This window comes from Chrysemys picta, chromosome 7 (genome assembly GCF_011386835.1).
Source record: "Chrysemys picta bellii isolate R12L10 chromosome 7, ASM1138683v2, whole genome shotgun sequence".
In the NCBI taxonomy this organism is placed as follows: Eukaryota; Metazoa; Chordata; order Testudines; family Emydidae; genus Chrysemys; species Chrysemys picta.
In genome coordinates this window covers 85,211,355-85,232,222 of record NC_088797.1, presented here as the reverse complement: position 1 = coordinate 85,232,222, position 20,868 = coordinate 85,211,355, and the positions used below count along the sequence as shown (strand labels likewise).

Below are 20,868 nucleotides of genomic sequence, written 5' to 3'. Positions count from 1 at the left end.
TGCATGGGGGGGGGGGGCTTCAGAGGCCAATAATGAAAGAAAATCATTAGCACCACCTCTCTCTATTAGGTATATTAGTTGACAAATGTGAGGAACCATCCCAGATTGAGATGGCAGTAGAGGAGGTTTGGAAACAAATTAATAAATTAAACAGTAATAAGTCACCAGGAGCAGATGGTATTCATCCAGGAGTTCTGAAGGAACTCCTATATGAAATGGGCAGAACTGCAGTATGTAACCTATCACTTAAATCAGCTTTTGTACCAGATGACTGGAGAATAGCTACTGTGATGCCAAATTTTTTAAAGGTTTCAGGGTAGCAGCCGTGTTAGTCTGTATCCTCAAAAAGAACAGGAGTACTTGTGGCACCTTAGAGACTAACAAATTTATTAGAGTATAAGCTTTCGTGGGCTACAACCCACTTCTTCGGATGCATAAAAAGGCTCCAGAGGCAAGCTTGGCAATTACAGGCCAGTAAGCCTAATTTCAGTTCCAGTTAAATTTCAGCTACAGAACCTCAGAGCTACAAACAGACCAGTCAACCACACACCTCATTTGGAATCAGAAGTACACAATCAGGCAGCAGCAGCGATTGGGGGCGGGAGGGAGGCAAATATAGTACAGTACTGTGTTAAATTACTAAAAAAAAAAAAAAAGGCATTTTTCTTCTGCATAGTAAAGTTTCAAAGCTGTATTACATCAGTGTTCAGTTGTAAACTTTTGAAAGTCGTAACATTTTGTTCTGAGTTACGAACATTTCAATTACGAACTTCCATTCCTAAGATGTTCATAACTCTGAGGTTCTACTGTATAGTAAAGAATGAAATTACAGATACATACGTGAACATGATTTGTTGGGGAAGAGTCAACATGGCTTCTGTAAAAGGAAATCATGCCTCACCGATCGATTAGTATTCTTTGATGGGATCAACAAACATGTGGACAAGGGTGATCCAGTAAGATCTAGTGTACTTGGATTTTCAGTAAGCCTTTGACAAGGCTCCCTCACCAACGGCTCTTAAATAAAATAAAGAATCATGGGACATGATGGTAGGTCCTCTCATGGATCAGTAACTGATTTTAAAAAAAAAAAAAAAAAAGGAAGGAAAAAATGGTCAGTTTTCAGCAGGCAGAGAGGTAAATAGGAATGTTCCCCCAGGGATTTGTTCTGGGACCAGTGCTGTTCAACATATAAATTATCTGGAAAAAGGAGTAAACAATGAGGTGGCAAAGTTTGCAGGGGATACAAAATTATTTAAGATAGTTGAGTCCAAAGCAGATTGTGAAAAATTAAAAAAACATTTCACAAAACTGGCTGAACTGGGCAACAAGATGGCAGATGAAATTCATTGTTGATAAATGAAAAGTAGTGCATTTTGGAAAACAATCCCAACTACACATACAAAATGATGGCATCTAAATTAGCTCTTACCACTCAAGAAAGAGATATTGGAGTCACTGTGGACTGTTCTCTGAAAACATCCACTCAACGTGCAATGGCAGTCAAAAAATAGCTAACAATGTTAGGAATCATTAGGAAAGGGATAGATGCTAGGACAGTAAATAGAATACCACTATATAAATCCATAGTATACCCACATCTTGAATATTGCGTGCAGGTCTAGTCATCCCATCTCAATAAAAGATATATTGGAAAAGGAGGACAACAACAATGATTAAGGGTATGGAACAGCTTCCATATGAGGAAAGATTAAAAAGACTGTTCACCTTAGAAAAGAGACAATTAAGGAAGAAATGATAGCAATCTATAAAATCATGGATAAGGCTACATTTTAGTCACAGGTATTTTTAGTAAAAGTCATGGACACCGTCATGGGTAGTAAACAAATTCATGGCCCCGGACCTGTCCATGTCTTGTACTATATCCCTGACTAAATACTAGGAGTGCCGTGGGTGCTGGGGAGAGAGTGTAGCTCAGGGGGTGCTGTGAATGCTGGGGGGGGCAGCAACCCAGGGGTGCCACAGGTGCATGGGGGATGCTGGGGAGGCAGCTTGGGGGAAACGAGTGCTGGGGGGGCAGCCTGGGGGGTGCCGCAGATGCATATGGGAAGGATGCAAGTGCTGGAGGGACAGTGCCGTGTGTGCTCAGGGGAGCAGTCCGGAGAGCACCATGAGTGCAGCCTGGGTCCCAAGCTGGTGCTGGGGGTAGGGGGTTTGGTAGATTCCTGGAAAGTGGTGACATATCCCTCCCTTGGCTCCTAGCTCCGCTCACTGCCAACGGAGGCAGCGCGTGGAGCTGAGGGAGGGACATGTTGCAGCTTCTAGGGAGCCCCCCCCAAGGTAAGCATTGCCCCTCCTATGCCCCAACCCCCAGCTCTGAGCCCCCCACCCAAGCAGCAGCCAGTGCAACTGGCCCGGGGCCACCTTAGCTGCTCGAGCAGCACCGGAGCCAGCTGCACCAGCCCCAGTAGAAGTCGCGGAGGTCACAGCAAGTCATGGAATCCATGACTTCAGTGACAAACTCACAGCTTGACAAACGCATGAAGCATGTGCAGAAAAACTATTTACCCTTTCACATAAAAATTAGGGGGTCATCCAATGAAATAAATAAGCAGCTGGTTTAAAACAAACAAAAAGGAAGTACTTCTTCACACCATGCACAGTCAACCTGTGGAATTCATTGCCAGGGGATGTTGTGAAGGTCAAAAGCATAACAGCGTTCAAAATTAGATACGTTCCTGGAGGATAGATCCACCAATGGCTATTAGCCAATATGGTTAGGGATGCAACTCCATCCTCTGGATGTCCTTAAGCCTTTGCCCAATGCTGGGACCAGACAACAGGGAATGGACCACTTGATAATTGCCTTGTTCTGTTCGTTCCCTTGGAAGCACCTGACGTAGGCCACTATTAGAAGACAGGATATTGAGCTAGATGAACAATTGGTCTTACCCAAAATGGCCATTCTTATGTTATTTTCACATGTACATAATTGCATTTTTAATACAAGTACCTCAAAGATATTAACTCTCATGCAATAAGGTCTAACAATTCAGTAAAGTTTAATTCTAATAAGGTTTGTTCAGAATATTGTCAGAGGCAGATGAAGGCTGTAACCTGTTTTTTCCCCCCCATTCCCTATACCGTTCCTGCTACTCCTCATAGTCACTAGGCTTTGCCCAACTCAGCAAGCTAGCAGCACTTTTTGGCAACAGGCATATGCCTAGCCTATAGCCAAGTACTTTAGCCAAATAAACTTTACCCCTCCCATCCTCTAAGATTTAGAAAGTTAATTCCTTTACTTTCCAAGATCAGCTGCTAAACCAGTTATTGGGGTAACTTAAGTCCAAGATTTTAAAGAAAGCAATATTCAGAAACCAGATAAGTCTCGCACTCCTATTAGTCAGTGTCTTGGTAACAGCCCCCCCGGTTAGCATAATCTTGTAATTACAGCACTCCAGCAAGTCTCTGCGTACGAGCACATGTATCTGTTCCATTCCACTTTCCTAGAATACATTGCTACAAAGACACCCCTTGAACCTTGTTTGATAAAGACACACCTTTCTTACATACCACTTTATTCTAACAAAGCCTACCTGTATGCAGCTAGATATCGATAGTGGGGAACTGGGGGCAGGAGGTCCTGTCCTGATGATTAGGCAACAAATAAATTAATTTAGTTAAAAAGTTGCTACTTACTCTAGGAAGAAAATATTGTATGTTCTCTTTTGAATGGTATCTAGTATACTTCAGAGAAATTAGTATTTAGCAAGAGTGGGTGGAAGATCAAGGCTCTAATAAATTGAACAATTTTTGTTGAGAGGTTAGAAATATAATAAATGAAACTGCTGATGTATAAAGATGGCACTTTAACTAATAAGTTGGGCTTTGAATTATTTAGAAGAAAAGATAGGGGTTTCCAGCTTAAGAAAGGCACAGAAGACAGGATACATCAGTGATATTTATACATCATACTAGGTACAAGTTTAAAAAGGATATGGTTACTGAGTTCCGTTCAGACTTTTAACCCTGAAAAAGCAAAGCAATCATTAAGAGTAACTAGATGGTTCTGTTATGCTAGTTTATACAGCATTCATTTGTCAAATGCCATGCAAATCTAAAGACAGGGCCCTTGCGCCAAAAAGATTTTATGATCCAAGACAAGACTTGGGACAGTAAACATTGGGAATATAGTCTGATAGAGCCCTGTGTTAAAATCAAAGCTAGAGCACCCTGGAACATAAGATAACTTCATGCTTCTAGACCAGTCTTGAGCTAATTTAATAAACTAAGTCTTCAACTTTAAATGTTTAAATCTTTAGTTGATCAATTTTCTTAATTTTGAACTTCATTTATTCCTTAAAACTAAGAACTTAAAAAAAAAAATAGTTTGACATCTTCATTCAGATATTTGACTTATGCATGCACAGAATTTCTGACTAACATAGGAAGAGTATATGTCACATGCGCTTAACTCAATGTAACCAACTGTTTGGATGTATTAAAAAAACCCACCCACCCAAAAACCTGAAGTCTCAATAAAAATTGGAACCAGTACATCAGTTGTGTGAGCTTTCACATATTGCCCCAAAATATGTCCAAAACCAGGCTGAGAAACTACTCTCGCCCCGAAGAGACCAATCATGCTGACGAAACTGTCACAATCCTTGGCTTCTCTGAAAAGCCTGCCAAAAGTAAAAACACTATGAAGTGAACTAAGCCTACTGGCTCATTTCATAAGTGACTCTGAATAAGTCTCAGGTGGGGATGGATTTTCTCACCGACATGGGATGAATTGAGACTATTAACTATAAATTACTTAAGATTCTATATACTATACAAATTTCCTAAGATATCTATTAACCCAGGTTTTTCCATCCTCAAAATACATTCATATCCATTGCAAATGTCATTTTCAGTACAATGTACATTCCAATTAAAGACAATCCACATGTTTTAGTGAGAATACAGCTATTTTAATAACTCAAATAGAGGCTCAGTGTGTTTCTTGTTTATTATACATGGTTGCACAATCTGAGGCTGGTTAAATACAATCTGTTTTCAAAGTCTCTTGGAATAGTTTCCAGATTACAACATGCAAGTGATCATGAAAATATTTGGCATATTTTTAAAAAAAATTCTGAACAGGCACTTACATGAGGGAGTTAAATTTGCACTCAGATATCCACATTTAAGAGAAATACCCCAGTATATAGTACATAGAATCTTTGTCTGCTTTATCAAAGTGCCATAGTAGTAAAACATTTTACAGAAGTGTAATTCAATTATTTTGCTTACTCAAAGTAAGGTAAACCAAGGACGCCTGCACTGAAGTTTAGAAAGAGAGTGTCTTGTTTATAGTCCAAGTGAAATACAAGCGCAAGTAGCCTTCCACACAGCACAGTTCATTTTGTGTCCAATCCACACATATGTCTGATGACAGACTACATGATTAATTGTGAACAAATGGAGGCTAACTTGTTTAAGTAATTTGTTCAAAGACTCTAAACTCACACAAGAGAGGAGTAAGACAAAAGTATTCTGTTTTCCTAGACAAATTTCTCAACACTTTTCAAACTCAGCTAGTTTAAAAAATATCTTTTTTAAAAAAAAGTTTGTCTCCCACCCAATTATAGGCCTAGATGGACGAGAATAAGTATGTTCTTCTGAGAGGCTGTCATTTTTCCTCCTCCCCCAGGATGGCAAGGGAGCAAGCTGTAAAGAGGAGAGTAGGTTTGTGAATCCAAGAGGAGATGAGTAAATATTGTGCATGTAAAAAGTTGATTTCAAGAACAAACACTAGGTCTCAGTTTAATCATTAAAGAGTCAGCTATGTTAAAACATTTCCATCCCCGCGAATCATCTCAGTTAAAGTAAAACAGCAATGGGTGGGAGAAGTGCGAGTTCTACAGTTACTAGAAAACATTAGACTTAAGTAAAAACAAATATGGTTAGAGTGAATTGTAAAGAGCCACCACACATCTAAAAGGATCATCTTGGGAACAAATTTGTTTGTGAATATTCTTGTGAAAAATACAAGATTCAAAGCCTCTGAGAACCATGGTATGGTCTTAGAAGACTCCAAACAGGTACAGCAAGTTTGTGGTATGTATATGTATGTGGTTTATAAAGTGTTAAATATGCTTGCACGTCTAGAATGAGACTTAATTATTCTTAAGACAAAAAGATCCACCATAAACCCTGATTTTTAGTGTATAGTATACTTATCTGTTGGTTTCAAAACCAGTGCAGATAAGCAGCACTGGAGGTATGCATGCGATAAATGACATGAAGGGGGAGAAATGCTTTAATCTACATATCATAGGTGATTAGCAAAAAAATAAATATACAAGCCTACATGCATGGAAATATATAACTAGATTTGTTTAAGTTTTATGCATATCAAGTGCATAACATTATCAAATAAAAGTAAAATGTGCAGTATAAAATAGTAGCTTAAGAAAGTTCCAGTGTTTGAGAAAGCACTTTATTTTAAATGTATATACACACTTGAATGTTTACTTGACGAATGTTTTAGTAATATGGTAAATGCAACACTGTAAGACGAAGGAAGACAGTTGTAATGTGAGTTTTTGTCTTCTCTTTTCCTACAGGCTGCTGCCATCTTTAACCTGCTGAAGTGTCAATAGTTTTTTCACCTCCTATACTAGTTCACATTTCAGGTTGCTCAGCAGATGCTTGTGGTTCTGGAGATTCAAACCGCTGGTGAAAATTTGTTCGTGGTTTCCTCAGTTTCTCAGGAGCTTTTCTCCAAAGAATTATTTCCTATTTAGGGGAAGCAAATGCTCATTTAGTATAGTGTTATGTCTGGTCAACTATTAACCCCATAACGTCAAAATTAATCATAAGTTTCTATTGATGCAAGGTTTCCAAAATACTTTGCATGACTATTTCAGTTCTATAATAAGCTATATTTCTATAAGTTAGGTACAGATAGATTTGAGAACACGATCAATTCAGTTTATAAATTAAAATTGTATATCCAGGTGTCTTGTGCTCTCTCCTAGTTAGTCACTGCCTCTCTGGCTACTCCAATGCTCACTTTGCTCCCGTTCTGTGCTGTCAAACAAAAGAAAGATAAATAATATTTCTTGCCCAAAATCTGAATCAGGCCACTCCCTTCTTCTAATCCACCTGGCTTCCTCTTACTTTCTGCATTAAATTCAAGCTTCTTATTCATACTTTAAGGCCCTGTTTACATGTTTTCAGTTTTGTTCCTATCCATATTTCCTCTTATGGTAACAAAGTATCCACCCTGCCCTCTAGATCCTTTACATTTGTACTCTCTTATGCCAGGAACCAAATCAAATTCCTTCTGTTTCTTCATCCAGCATTAACCCACTCACGGTAAAAAAAAAAAAAAAAAAAAAAAAAGCTCCAATAATTTCCTTTTTAGACACAGCAATTTCTATCAGTGTTGTTTTGTCTGGCTATTTAGATTTTAAGTTTCCTGGGGCATCAATCACTCCTTTCTTGCATTTTATACCACACCAATACCTCATCTTTGCTAAAATAGTGTTGATCATCCCCTTCTTCCTCCTCACTTGCAAATTAAGTTTTGTGCGCTTGCTATTCAATACAGCAAATGGGAGAAAAGTAAGTCTTTCACATTTCTATTTGTAGCATAGAATTTACTTGTTCGGTTTCCAAATATGAAAAGTTAACAAAAAACCCACTGTTCACAACAAAAGCCATCCTGCCACAAGGCTCCAGCCTGTACAACACCATACCTGTTGTTTGAAGTACCGTCTGTCTTCTTCATCCACAAGCACTAGATTCAAAAAATATCTCACTGAAAATTTTTTGTTCACATCCCTCATTGTAGGAGTTGGATCATAGCCTGCTAAGAAAAGTCTTATAGGAATTGATTCACCTTGAAGAGGAAAGAAAAGTTAGAGTTAGTTTCATCTGAGAGAACTATAGTTAAAATACATTCCACAAAATGGATAAGTCTTCTACCCAAGCACCCTTCAGATTCTAAAAGGCACAGGCCCTCATCTGGGAAACCCAACACAGGTCCTGAAGTTTACAAGAGCCTTTAAGTCAATGATGTGCCAGAAGATGGCATAGGTGAGAGGCTATTTCACCTAACCAGGTTCCAGACCATTCAGGGCTTTAAAGGACCAAGACCTTGAAGGCCAATTCTATAATTAAATAAGAAGTCAGTGCCAAATATGAACGGTCACCTAGCATAACCCTTTCCTGGGACCTCTCATCGCTAAATTACTAAAATAATCTAAAACTTGTTGTCAGAGCTATTGTAGAAAATGCTAATACTAGCTCAAAGTCAATAAGAACACTATTTTCACTCAAAACCAGATCAGACCACTATTGATCAGTCACTGTTCTTCAGCCATGCCTGAATCAGACTGATTTGGATCTACAGGATCCAAATTCTAGTTGGAGTTTTTGCAACACAACCTTCAGATAGCTCTGTCACCAGAAAGGGTGATTTAATCTTGCTGTTCAGTCTTGTCTCAGGATACTAAAGTAGTTGCTCAAGGGAGTTCTGTCACCATTCAAGTGTGACTGGCAGCTTGCACACCCGTACCTCCTCCCCACCACAAAACCAGAACCCTCCCTGCCTACTTCCTTCTCTTTCTCCCACTGATTTTTCTTAAGGAGCTTCAAGTCTTGTGATCCTTCTTTTCCTCTACCTTTATTTACCACATCCGTCCCTAAACTCTCATCTGGAAGCAAGCTTGAGAGTCATTAGCAGCCAGCCTCTTCCTTTAGGACTGCTAATTGTTCCAGAATCTGCCCCACTGATGGGGTGAACCAAGTCTTGGAGTGCCTTCAAGGTATTTGCTACAATAGCTCAGAAGGGGAAAGGAACTTTCTAGGGGCTTGACTACACAAGCAAACTTGCACCAGTTTAGTTAAATCCCTATGTGGGCACACTTCTAACCAGTTTTAAAAACAGATATATCAGCATAGCTTGCCCTTTGGGGGCAACCAGTTTTCAACAGATAAGTGTGCCCACGTCTGTTTAACCTGACTTATTTTAGTTTGCCCAACAAAGCTGCACCAACTTTTAAACTTATTTTAGTTAAGCTACACCATTACCTAAATTGGTGTAACTTTCATGTTTAGACCAGGCCTAAAGAATAATATCTTTTCCACCCAGTGAGTTATTGTAATTTAGAGGCACCCAAATATTCACAGCACAGTTGCTATCCATGATCCCTTAGAGCAGTGGTTCTCAACCTTTCCAAACTACTGCATGTCTGATTTGTCTTGCGTACCCCAAGTTTCACCTCAACTAAAAGACTATTTACAAAATCAGACATTAAAATACAAAAAAATTGTCACAGCACCGTAATACTGAAAAATTGCTTACTTTCTCATTTTTACTTTTTCATCTTATAAAGTAAGTCAATTGGAATATAAATATAGTACTTACATTTCAGTACACAGTATATAGAGCAGTATAAACAAGTCATTGTATGAAATTTTAGTTTATACTGACTTCACTTCTGCTTATTATGTAGCCTGTTGTAAAACTAGGCAAATATCTAGGTGAGTTGATGTACCCCCTGGAAGACCTCTGTGTACCCCTGGTTGAGAACTGCTGCCTTAGAGCAGCTGCATGTCCTGACAGTAGGCACCAGATGGCTTGTGCTCAGAAGCTTGCTGAAGAGTCTGCTTCCAAAGAGGCAAATATGGTAGAGATCAGAGATGGAAGTACTTAAAAACACTAGTAAAGAAGGGGAACACGTGGCAGCAAAATGAGAGAAAAGAAGGACTGTCCTCTCACTTTTTAGGAAAAACATTCTTCACTTCCTCCTATATAGTGAGCTATTAATGTAGTAGAGATGGGCTTGAACTGGAATCCCAAATCAGATCACAGGTATTGGTGGGGGTGACTAGGATTAGTAAAGGATTCAACTTCAAACAAATTTCATAATTAGAACCGTATCTCTAGGTTAAGTAATCACTATTGCCACTTGCAGCTTTGGGCATTCTACCTTACTTACTTGTACCACTTTTACAACCCAAAGAAAAATTTAGTTTTTCAAGACAACCAATTCCTATCTATATAGAAGCAAACTAGTCTTAAAAACCAGTTATAATTTTTATACTAGAATGCTCTCTAAAGTTCAAGTGCAATTATTTACCTTTGACTGGTGCACCATCCATTATTTCATACTTAGCAATGGTTTCCGTCTCTGTTGTGGTACTGGGCCCTGGTTTAAAAAAAGTGCAAGGTGTTGATGAGAGATATTTTGGAACATTTACTTGATATGCTTTTTCAGTGAAACTACAGGACTCCAAACAATAGTCTTATGGCAATTCCTGCCCAAGAACAGTGTTTTCACTTTAATTGACACAAACCCTTTGGTTTCCCTTTGTATGTCTTCTAAGAAAGATTGTGTATATTAAGAAAAAACTCTCAACTTCCAATAGTGTTTATATTCATAAGTGACAAAAAATACTAGGTAGAGCTACATATAGTATGGGTAAATGCTTTGGAAGCTTTATCTGCAATCATCCACCTACTCCTGCTTTAAACCGCCTTTGAGTTAAAACTTATTGTACCAAATTGTATGCTGATTTTGTGAAATGGACATAGTACTATCAACAGTAATCTACTTGTTTATTTGAGGGATCGAGTAGCTCTGTAACAAGCCCATGAATCATGAGGTGTTTAGCGAAAGTGTGGCGCTTAAAGGTGTAAAGATTGACTTGTAAAGGAAAAGAAATGATTTGCACCCTCTCTGATGTATTAAAGCAGCTTAAGTTTTAAGGAAAAAAACTTTTCTGCTTCTTTTCCATGTTACAAATTCATGTCTTGTCTACCCTGGAAAACTGTAAGGTGACTGAAGAGCTTGTAAAATTCTGGCATCACAAAAACTGTTTTTAGTTTGCTTTTAATAACACTTCTTTAATTCCAATGACTAATGGACACTCAAATATAGGATGTCTGTTAAAGATGCAGCATCACTACCTCTTCAGTTGAAGTATGAGCATTCAAACATCCCAGACCTCCAAATCATCGTTCAGCAAAAAACAGGAAAGACCAAACCTAACACTGATATTTGTAAAGTTAGGTCTTCCTTTGTTTTTATATAAAGCCTTCTAGTTCTTTTAAGACAATGTTTTCCATATATATCTCCTTTAATAAGGGGGGGGGGGGGAGAAATGTAGATGATGGATAACATTTTCAAAAATGTCTAAGTAATGTAGGCTTGTAAGTCCCATTTTCAAGAGTTACTAGTGAACCATAATGAAGTTAATGGGACTTAAGCATTTTTGAAATCTTTACTCTGTCTTCACAATTATCTGCTATTCAAAGAACATGACCACCCTCCTCAACTGTTTAAAAATAAAAGTCCACTAATTTCAGATACTAGACTGAAGTGAATAACCAAACTCATGCATATTTTTAGTTTGAGTATCAAGCGTTCTGTAAATAGCCTGTAAATTTAAAGTGATCTAGGATGAGCTCTCCAACCCAAAAGCAAGCTTTGAATCCTAAAGTATGAAGTAGATGTCTACTACAAGATCTAGCTACTTTTATACTAGATATCAAATTTGATTCTGAACCCCAGATGAACAGAAACCCCATTAAAATGTCTGATGAACCAAAATATATCTTTGACTAACTTCTTACTATTAGGTTTGCATCAACTCTATGATACACAGATTACTAGCTCATATTTGAATTCTTCCTTTTTTGCTCATCTTACCAATTCCAGTGATCTCCTTTTTGATCAGCTGCAACTCCATGTGCTGAATTTTTATTCTTACTAAGAGGAAATAAATTTTTCCAACAATCACATCCTTTAAGTGATACCTTTAGGAGAATAAACATGGCTTTCAGTTAAAGGCTTACCTAATACACATAATTTTAGCTAGAGTTTAAGAAAAAAAAATATACAGGTACATCATTTTTATTGCTGAAACTGAACTGAACAGGGCCTTTCTGCTAAGGTGGGTTTCCCAACCACTCAAGTGAGGCTAGAACATCGCTACCATTACAGATTCCAACTGAGAATGCACTACAGTCATCCAAATAGTATGATTGCAGGAGCTAAATCAAAAAGTCACTAGCAAGTTTGCAGGAGACTGAACGTTAAGCACTGAAAATGGCACTTGGCAACTACTCTGAAAATTAAATCTTTGCCTTTATGATCAATCATTTCGTTTTCAAGCCTGTAGGATCTTTTAAAAAAAAAAAAAAAAAAAAAAAAAAAAGCAGCTCACAATGCAAGAATCATTACGATAAACTCATTTTTAAGTCATCTATACTACATCAAAGGTTTCTCTCTTCTTGCTCAGTCTGAGTCCTTCTATTTGTGTAGGTTCTGAGTCATACTTACTTCGACTTGTTATATTCAAATTCTATATGCAGGCAGTCTTCAATGCCTACTTCCATTTTAATAGAGTTGTTAACATCTGGGTATGTCGCAAGCTGGTGAACAATAAGATCATATTCTTTTACCAAATCTGACAGTCGTCTTACTATTGTCACTTTAAGAAAATACCTACGAAGTAAACAGTAAAGTTAATGAGACTCAGTTATGCAGATTATATTGTTTTTATGGATAAAGTTGCCAAGATAACACTAATTAAATAACTAAAAACCAAAATAATACTACAAGAGGGTAATTTTATATTCAGTAATTAGACATTTCTTTTTAAACCCAACATTCTACAGAATTTTATCCATTGTTTTACTTACTAGCTAGTCAAGTCAAAGCCTCGGCAACACATGCCTCCAGTCTCATTTCCTTTAGTCACACTGATACTAGAGTTGTCAAGCGATTAAAAAAATTAATCGCAATTAATCGCACTGCTAAACAATAACAGAATACCATTTTTTTAAATATTTTTGAATGTTTTCTACATTTTCAAATATATAGATTTCAATTTCAACACAGAATACAGAGTGTACAATGCTCACTTTATATTTATTACAAATATTTTCACTGTAAAAAATAGTATATTTCAATTCACTTAATATAAATACTATAGTGCAATCTCTTTATCATGAAAGTTGAACTTAAAAATGTAGAATTATGTACAAGAAAATAACCGCATTCAAAAATAAAACAATGTAAAACTTTAGAGCCTACAAGTCCACTCAGTCCTACTTCAGCCACTCAGACAAGTGAGTTTGGTTACATTTGCAGGAGATAATGCTGCCCACTTCTTGTTTACAGCGTCACCTGAAAGTGAAAACAGGTGTTTGCACAACACTGTTGTAACTGGCATTGCAAGATATTTATGTGCAAGATGCACTAAAGACTCATATGTCCTTTAATGCTTCAACCACCATTCCAGAGGACATGCTGATAACGGGTTCTGCTCGATAACAAACCTAAGCAGAGCGGACCGATGCATGTTCATTTCCATCATCTGAGTCAGATGCCACCAGCAGAAGGTTGATTTTCTTTTTTTGGTGGTTTGGGTTCTGTAGTTTCCACATCAAAACGTTGCTCTTTTAAAACGATTTCTGAAAGCATGCTCCACTCCTCATCCTTCGAAAAATCTGAAGTGCCTTCCAAAAACTGAAACCTTGGGTCGAGCGCCATAGCTATTTTTAGAAATCTCACATTGATACCTTCTTTGCATTTTGTTAAATCTGCAGTGACAGTGTTCGTAAATCAAACACCATGTGCTGGGTCATCATCCGAGACTGCTATAACATGAAATATATGGCAGAATGCGGGTGAAACAGAACAGAAGTCATACAATTCTCCCCCAAGGAGTTCAGTCACAAGTCTAATTAACACACTATTTTTTTTAAACAATCAGCAGCAGCATGGAAGCATGTCCTTGGGAATGGTGGCTGAAGCATGAAGGGGCATACGAATGTTTAGCAGATCTGGCATGTAAATACCTTGCAATGCCAGCTACAAAAGAGTGCCACGTGAACGCCTGTTCTCACTTTCAGGTGACGCTGTAAACAAGAAGCAGGCAGCAGTATCTCCCGTAAATGTAAACAAACTTGTTTCTCTTAGTGATTGCCTGAATAAGAAGTAGGACTGAGTGGACTTGTAGGCTCTAAAGTTTTACATTGTTACATAACTGCACTCAAAAACAAAAAAAAGCTACATTTGTAAATTACACTTTCACAATAGAGATTGCACTAAAGTACTTGTATGAGGTGAATTGAAAAATACTATCTTTTTACAGTGTAAATATTTGTAATAAAAACTACTAAGTCAGTACTGTACACTGTGTTGAGTTGTAATAGAAATCAATATATTTGAAAAATGTAGAAAAACATTCAAAAATATTTAATAAAATTTCAATTGGTAATCTATTATTTATCAGTGTAATTAATAGTGATTAATTTTTTAATTGCAGTTAATTGAATGAGTTAACTGCGATTAATAACCACCCTTAGTTGATACATACCAAGAATCAGAGTGCCATAAACAAAAATCCTCCTTGTTCTCAAATACAAGATTTCTTCATGGACATCAAGTCTACTATCTATCTTGGTGTTCTTCAAAGTAGCATGTCAAATGTTATTTTCTTACCTTATGCTCTTTGTTAACACGAAATAATCAAAACACTGTGCTTGAGGAAAGTGTATTTTATTCATAAGTTAACTTTCAATTTTAAAAAGGGGACATACAGCATCTTGACAGCCCCTACAACAGAGAACTGGGTTTATATGACAAAACTGAAGATATTTTTGAATTCACAGGAAGCTTTGGTATCAGAGACTTGGGAGACCAGCACATGTCTTGAGTGGTCTTTGGGATAAACCTCCATGTGATCCTGATGCTTCCAAAGAGATAAGAGCCAGCTACCAGAATTATCCCCTTAAGTCCTCTGAAAAAGCATATCACTTCCTGTGTTCTACTGGAATCAAAGTCAGCACTTGAGAAAATGTCATCTTACAGAAGGGCTGGCCTTCACAAACAGGTGAAATGAATGAAATACCAACCCATTTTCTAGGTGGGAGTCTCACTGTCCATCTAGAAAAGAGTGCCATTGTGAGTGTGAGCACAGTAATATCCTTAAATTCCATGTACAGAGTTTTGGAGAAAGATACAAATTTTAGTTCTGCAATACAGTGTTAATTTTATGTTTACAATTTAATGGGAAACAGACTTGACAGAATTACTATTTTGTTGAATGCACACTCAGCCTGTTTTACATATAACCTAACAGGATATCTGATTCTAGTATCAAATTTCATAGGATCTGCCCATTTAAATGCATATTTTCATACCTCAATCTGACATTGGCACCAATGTAGGATTCGTATGGCTTCTCAACTTGCATAAACTCAAAGTCATAACTTCTGCTTTGTGTCAGTTCTCCTGGTAAGGCTAATTCTTTCACTAGGTTTACAAATTCATGAGTATTGCTCTTATCATTGAAGAGTTCTGAAATTGAGAAGCAAAAAGTCAGAGTTCATTAAAAAAAAAAAAAAAAAAAAAAAAAAAAAAAAACTACAAATGTTGAAGCAAACATCATTTGAAACTTCTTTTTCTAGTTCTACTGACTGGTGGGAGTGAGGCGTGTGAAGGGGAGAAGACAGTAATTCAATTCACCTCCAGATCAGTGGAATTTAAAACGCCTTCAGCAAACAACTAGACCAGAAAGATAAATGATGAGAAGAAAATGCCTCAATTATCAGAGATCGTTAAAAACAAGAAAGAATTGTGTGTGTTGAACCAGTAATGACCCAAACCCGTTTTTAGCTAAGTTGGCAACAGGCAATGACATCACTGGTTTGTTAAAGGGTATAAAAAGACAAGCTCTTAGATGGTTCACTGCTAATACCTGCCTGAAGTTGGAGCCAACCAATATGGATCTAAGCACTCCTGAATTTACCCTGTACATATTTTGATCAAATGTTGTTATTGTTCAGATACAGTAGACTACTTATTATTTAGAGCAATTGTACAAAGACCATTAGGCCTCTGGATTTAATAAAGAAATTTCTGGTTAAATGAGTATCATAGTAATACCATACATAAATAAATTAACTCCAACATTCTGTAATAAAAAGTCTCCATGTCCACTTAGTCTCTGGTAGTTACAGTAGAAAGGCTAAAAGAAGACAATTAGCAACATCTGGAACAGGACTGCCACGACCAATTAATCTACAAGTTACAAAAAAATTGTTAGAAGGTACATCGTCATTACTACCAACCTAAGTAAGTTCAAACCAGTCACTTAGGTCCAAGTTCTGTCATGCTGTAAACAGGCACACACCGACTAATGGAGTTGCATGCATTTACACCAGGGCTCACTGTGACCCTTTGTGTTTAAACATTATTACTATATCTTTGAGCCACGCAGTCTTCACATAACACATTTTTAACTTTGCAAAACCTATCAGGAAAACCATTTCTACGTGCAAGTTGTTCTTTATGATTCAGAATTGTAAAGAAATATGGTCAGCTAGTAACTATCACGAGGAGTTAAAATATTTGACAATTTATTCAAATTTAATTAATTCTCCCTAGCAGAGAATTAAAAATTAACTCATTACGCTAAGCAGGCTCACATTTAAATATACCACAACCCAAGTAATAATGCATTATGAAAGCAGCTTGTTAGAAATACAAAAGAACAGTATTTAAGTGACAGACACGTTAGTTACAGTTTTTTGCAGGTTTAAAATTGAACAGTTGTCAAATGAACAAAATACACTTTGCAACATTCTTTTAATTAATTATACTACTTCATGATTTACTAGTAAATTTACTGTGGCAGCGAGAATACTTTTTGTATAAGTCAGAGAGGCTCTATTGTAAACAGAAGATACAGAATTTCATAATAAATCTAAGGTGTACAGAGAGGCTATTTCAAGTATTTTTGGGAGAAGCTACTGATAGACCTTTGAACCTAACCAAATGATGCAGGTTCTTCACAATTTTAGTTTCTAAATCTGAATAAAAAAATGAAGTTCAGTTTAATGCAATGTTATAGGATCTCTGCACTTTGAGATATTTAAAACACCTTACTTTATGTTCAGTAACAGTACACAACTACACTTTAGAAGACTGGAAGGGCCAGAAATTTATTTCTAGAAAGAGGTAATTATAGGCCATTACCATCCTTCTTTTCCTGTACCTCCTTTCCTTCTAAATCAAGGATTAAAGACTAAAAAAAAGTAATACAGGCCTGTACAGCAGGCACATGCTTGGTATTTTCGTTTGATACACTAAATATGACATGAGAAATAAGCAAGAGATTAATCTTTGGGTGCTATTTTTCATGCGATTGTCACCTGTGGTTTAAAAAAGTCTAAATTTCCCTAGGTTTTCATTTTGAGTATGCAGATTAAGATTGTGAACACAGTTCTGCAGTGATCGTGTGTGGCAAGAAGTTGGGTAAATGCCAAGCACACTCTCTGGTTGGCCATAAAATGTTTCTCCACGTTTCCCATAAATCAACTCTTAAATAGACTGGTGAAAGGGGAAAGAAGAATACTGCTGCTTTTTCCAATTTCTGACCAGCAAAAGTAGCACATTACTTCAGAGTTAAAATGACTCAGACATTGTCTTACTTCAGCACTTGTTAACCACTATCCTGATGTAGTCATGAGGACTGAGCCAGAGTGCTGACAGTCATGAATGTAAAGTTCCATAAATCACATCTACCCACACCCCACTGGCAGCTTCAAAACTCACCAATTTGTCCTACAAATTCAATTCTAATTCCTTGGTGCTCTAACCTCTTTCCAGGTTGTTTAAAGGCTATGTTCACCTGAAAAAGAGAAGAATAGTAGTTGGAGACTTTTATACTTTTTCCACTGTAGCATAGCAGGTGTTCACTTTCATTTCTGGACAAAGATCTTTCTGGGCACACCCAAATAACTGATATCTCCTTCCCTCCCCTGACTTTTTCCACTCCATGATTTCTAAAGGTTTAAGCTTGTGTATTGCCTTTAAGGGTTATATGAAAGAGGATGCATTAAGGATAGATAAAGACTGTCCAAGGGAGTGTAAAATTGCCATCAAATTAGCAATGCTCCACTACAGGATCAGAAATTTACTTTACTCTAAATAAGAGCTGAACTGCTAGAAATAGTCATCTGACTAGACAACTTTTCCTTCCTCCTTGTACAATGTTCTTGAGGACTAAAATCATTCCAGGAGAAAACAGCTGCGAGGAAAAGATCTTTACTGACTTACTTCTCAAAATGGAAAACATTCATACAAGTGTTTAAACTACTGAAATTTCATTGTTTTAGACAAGAGCTGTCTTCTCATTAAACCAGTACGATTTTACCCAGATTTCTACAATGGTGTTTTCACCCTTATTGATTAAATGTGAGTTATTCAACTGTATGGTTGGAGACGTGAGTGATGGAGGTTCTGCTTTCATATTGCAGAATTCAGTTACAACATTATTCACTGCCACCGCCAGCTGGGGTCCTTCAACTTGACATCCTGACACCCCTTCAGGACTTGCATGGGAGATAAAGATAAGGCAGTTCACTCAGTCTTGCAGGTAGGGTGCTAAAGTTTGCCAACCTACCCAGTATTACTATGAAAGACCAACACCAATCTCCAACCCCTCCATCTCACCCCAAATCCCAGTTGTTACCCTAACACAAAAGGGTTCAAGAGGAGCAAGAAAAGTATAAGCTAGACTTATCAAGCTACTGCTTGTGGGCCATGCTGGGGCTCCTTCCGAGCCCCTATATTTGATATTTGTCTTAAGTTCAGTTATCACAGATCTATTTTAAGACTGGACTTCACCCTCCACAATCCCTTCCTCTCCCCTCCCTCAGGCACAAATATGCAATGAATTTGTTATAAGCATCAACTATTTCAAGTCAGTTGTGGGAACAATGCTTAAGTCATGCTCCCCCTGCTGGGGATTTATACTCTGCTTTTTGGTGTGCAGTTGATAGACCTGGACAAACACATTTGGGCTTTTTTGGGGGGGGAGGGGGGGGCGGCAGTGTGCGCAAAAAATGCATATTTGGATCAACCAAAACATTTAGCAAGTTTGCATTGAATTGTTTTCGTTAAAAAACCATGAACAAAATTCAGATATTTTATTTTGGACATTTTTATTTTTGTCATACAAAGCAGTGTTTTCTTTCAAAATTTACTTCAATTTAATTAAGAGTCAAATGAAATAAAATGTTTGTTTCAGGTCCAAGATGCATCATCCAACGCAAAAGGGGGTTTTTTTGCCCTGCAAACTGGAAAAAAAAAATTCAGTTGTTTGCACAGCTCTAACAATTGTTCTTCCCTCCTCCCTGACCCATACTTTTTGCACAAATGGAGGGTCACTAAATTAGACCAATGTCAGTCTACTTTTAAAACGCTGAGTTATCAACAAGGAATGGTAGAGAATGTAATTCTTACAGTACCCATTTACTATCTGCAACTCTTCGGAGGTAAAGGAAGCATTTATGGCCAAAGACATTAACTAACCAATGGATCCAGTGGCTTGGGATGAGCATCTCTGGCCCTCCTTTCCAAGCAGGGCTAAAGAAAGCTGGAGCATTTCACTTGATCATTGTTTCCCTCAGTGTGGTGCATGGCCCCTGAGAGCACAAAAGGCTGGGGGTGTGCGGAGGATGCAGCATGCTTCTCAGCTGTCCTCCAGTCTCAGCTTTCATTTTAAAAAGAGCAAATCTCTAGCTGTTAGTGTGAAGAAAACTTCAAAATATAACCCCAGTGTAGCTGATGCGGTGTCTGCCTGAGCTTTTAGAGAGCCTTATCCAATGGCTCAGATGTGAACTACCCTAGTTGTCTCCAAGGGCACAAACTCAGATGCAATATGAGGCCTTTAAGTGTCAACACTTAACTATTTCACTGCTCATTAAAGCATCTAAGAAAGGAAAAAGATATACCAAAGTGAGCAGTCACTCAAGAGTAGGTGTCACAAGTAGGTACGCTTGGGAGATACCACTATTTATTCTCTGTTGTAATAACTGAGCCCAAAAATTTACCTTAATTATAAGCTCAAATGTAAAAAGCATCTGAAAGTTCATAAGATGTTACATTAACCTATAAACAAATGTTGATGGGGAAAAAGGTACAAAAAAGAGACAGACTGAATTAGTCTAAACAAAAAGGCCTCCTGATATAATTCAAGGTATGTGTTGAAATCATGCTTGGTAGAAAGAAAAGATGCAGAACCAGAAATTAATGAAGCAAAATTGGTATGTCATACATTAGGATTATTAGTGGACAAAATAATGAGGTGATGAACTATTCAACCAACTTTCCCTCTCCCACCACCTTTTTGGGGTTCTTAAAAGGAGACTTTGAAAAGAACATCTCATTTCAATGCATCTTAGCTTCTCAGGTCTTGTCTCTTCCCAACTCATGGTCTCATCCTCCCTGATCCCAGGAGAGAAGGAGCTGATGAAAGGATTTTCTTCCCAAGAGGAAGGTCATCAGGCCTTGAAAATCATGACATCCAGTCCTTGGCCAATCAGCAAGGATACCTAATTGCCAACAGCACAGTCACACAAGATCCTGTCTCCCATTCCTGTTGTGTTACTTTCTGCCCCACTATTTCCTTCCTCCTATCGTCTTTCTCTCTCAGCTTTTCATCAAATCCTGAAATCAACTGCACTGCATCAGCACAGTGAGATGAATCAGCCACAACCCATCCCATCAAAGGAAAAAAGGACCCAACCAGATGATGTCCCTTGATCAGAATGCAAACCTTGGTCCATGCAACAGGTGTCATGGTGTCCTTGCCTACCAAAGCATCCATTCGTAACTAGCCAGCCATCCAGGGTTCCAAATCAACAAAAGCCGTATTTCCCCCCCACCTTTTCTAGCTTGTATCTCCTCTACCTTGTGCCTGTTAGAAACCGGAGAAGTGAATACCTTTTACACATCAGCACGGAGAATAAAATTACAACCTTCCTTTTCATCAAAAAGGTTAATGAAACAGACTGATTTTTGCCTCCAAAAGGAGAGAGAGACTTCA

The 20,868-nt window shown here is 37.7% G+C and overlaps 1 protein-coding gene across 6 annotated transcripts in view; it reads right to left on the bottom strand.

The window, feature by feature from the left end:
• Window positions 1-4,915: 4,915 nt before the first annotated feature.
• The window catches only part of VPS26A (VPS26 retromer complex component A), a 32,007-nt gene continuing 16,054 nt past the window's right edge, over window positions 4,916-20,868 (bottom strand). For 3 of the 6 annotated variants that reach the window (XM_042856941.2, XM_005297313.5, XM_065553497.1), the window contains exons 3-9: window positions 17,592-17,667; window positions 15,176-15,332; window positions 12,306-12,470; window positions 11,673-11,779; window positions 10,101-10,169; window positions 7,713-7,855; window positions 4,916-6,747 (exon numbers count right to left, since the gene is read on the bottom strand). In XM_042856941.2, the coding sequence (XP_042712875.1) occupies window positions 6,634-6,747; window positions 7,713-7,855; window positions 10,101-10,169; window positions 11,673-11,779; window positions 12,306-12,470; window positions 15,176-15,228 (651 nt within the window). In that variant the 5' untranslated portion in view covers window positions 15,229-15,332; window positions 17,592-17,667 and the 3' untranslated portion in view covers window positions 4,916-6,633. Of the gene's footprint in view, window positions 6,748-7,712; window positions 7,856-10,100; window positions 10,170-11,672; window positions 11,780-12,305; window positions 12,471-15,175; window positions 16,056-17,591; window positions 17,668-20,868 lie in introns of all 6 variants that reach the window. The other 3 variants (XM_042856938.2, XM_065553499.1, XM_065553498.1) reach the window with 2 other exon arrangements.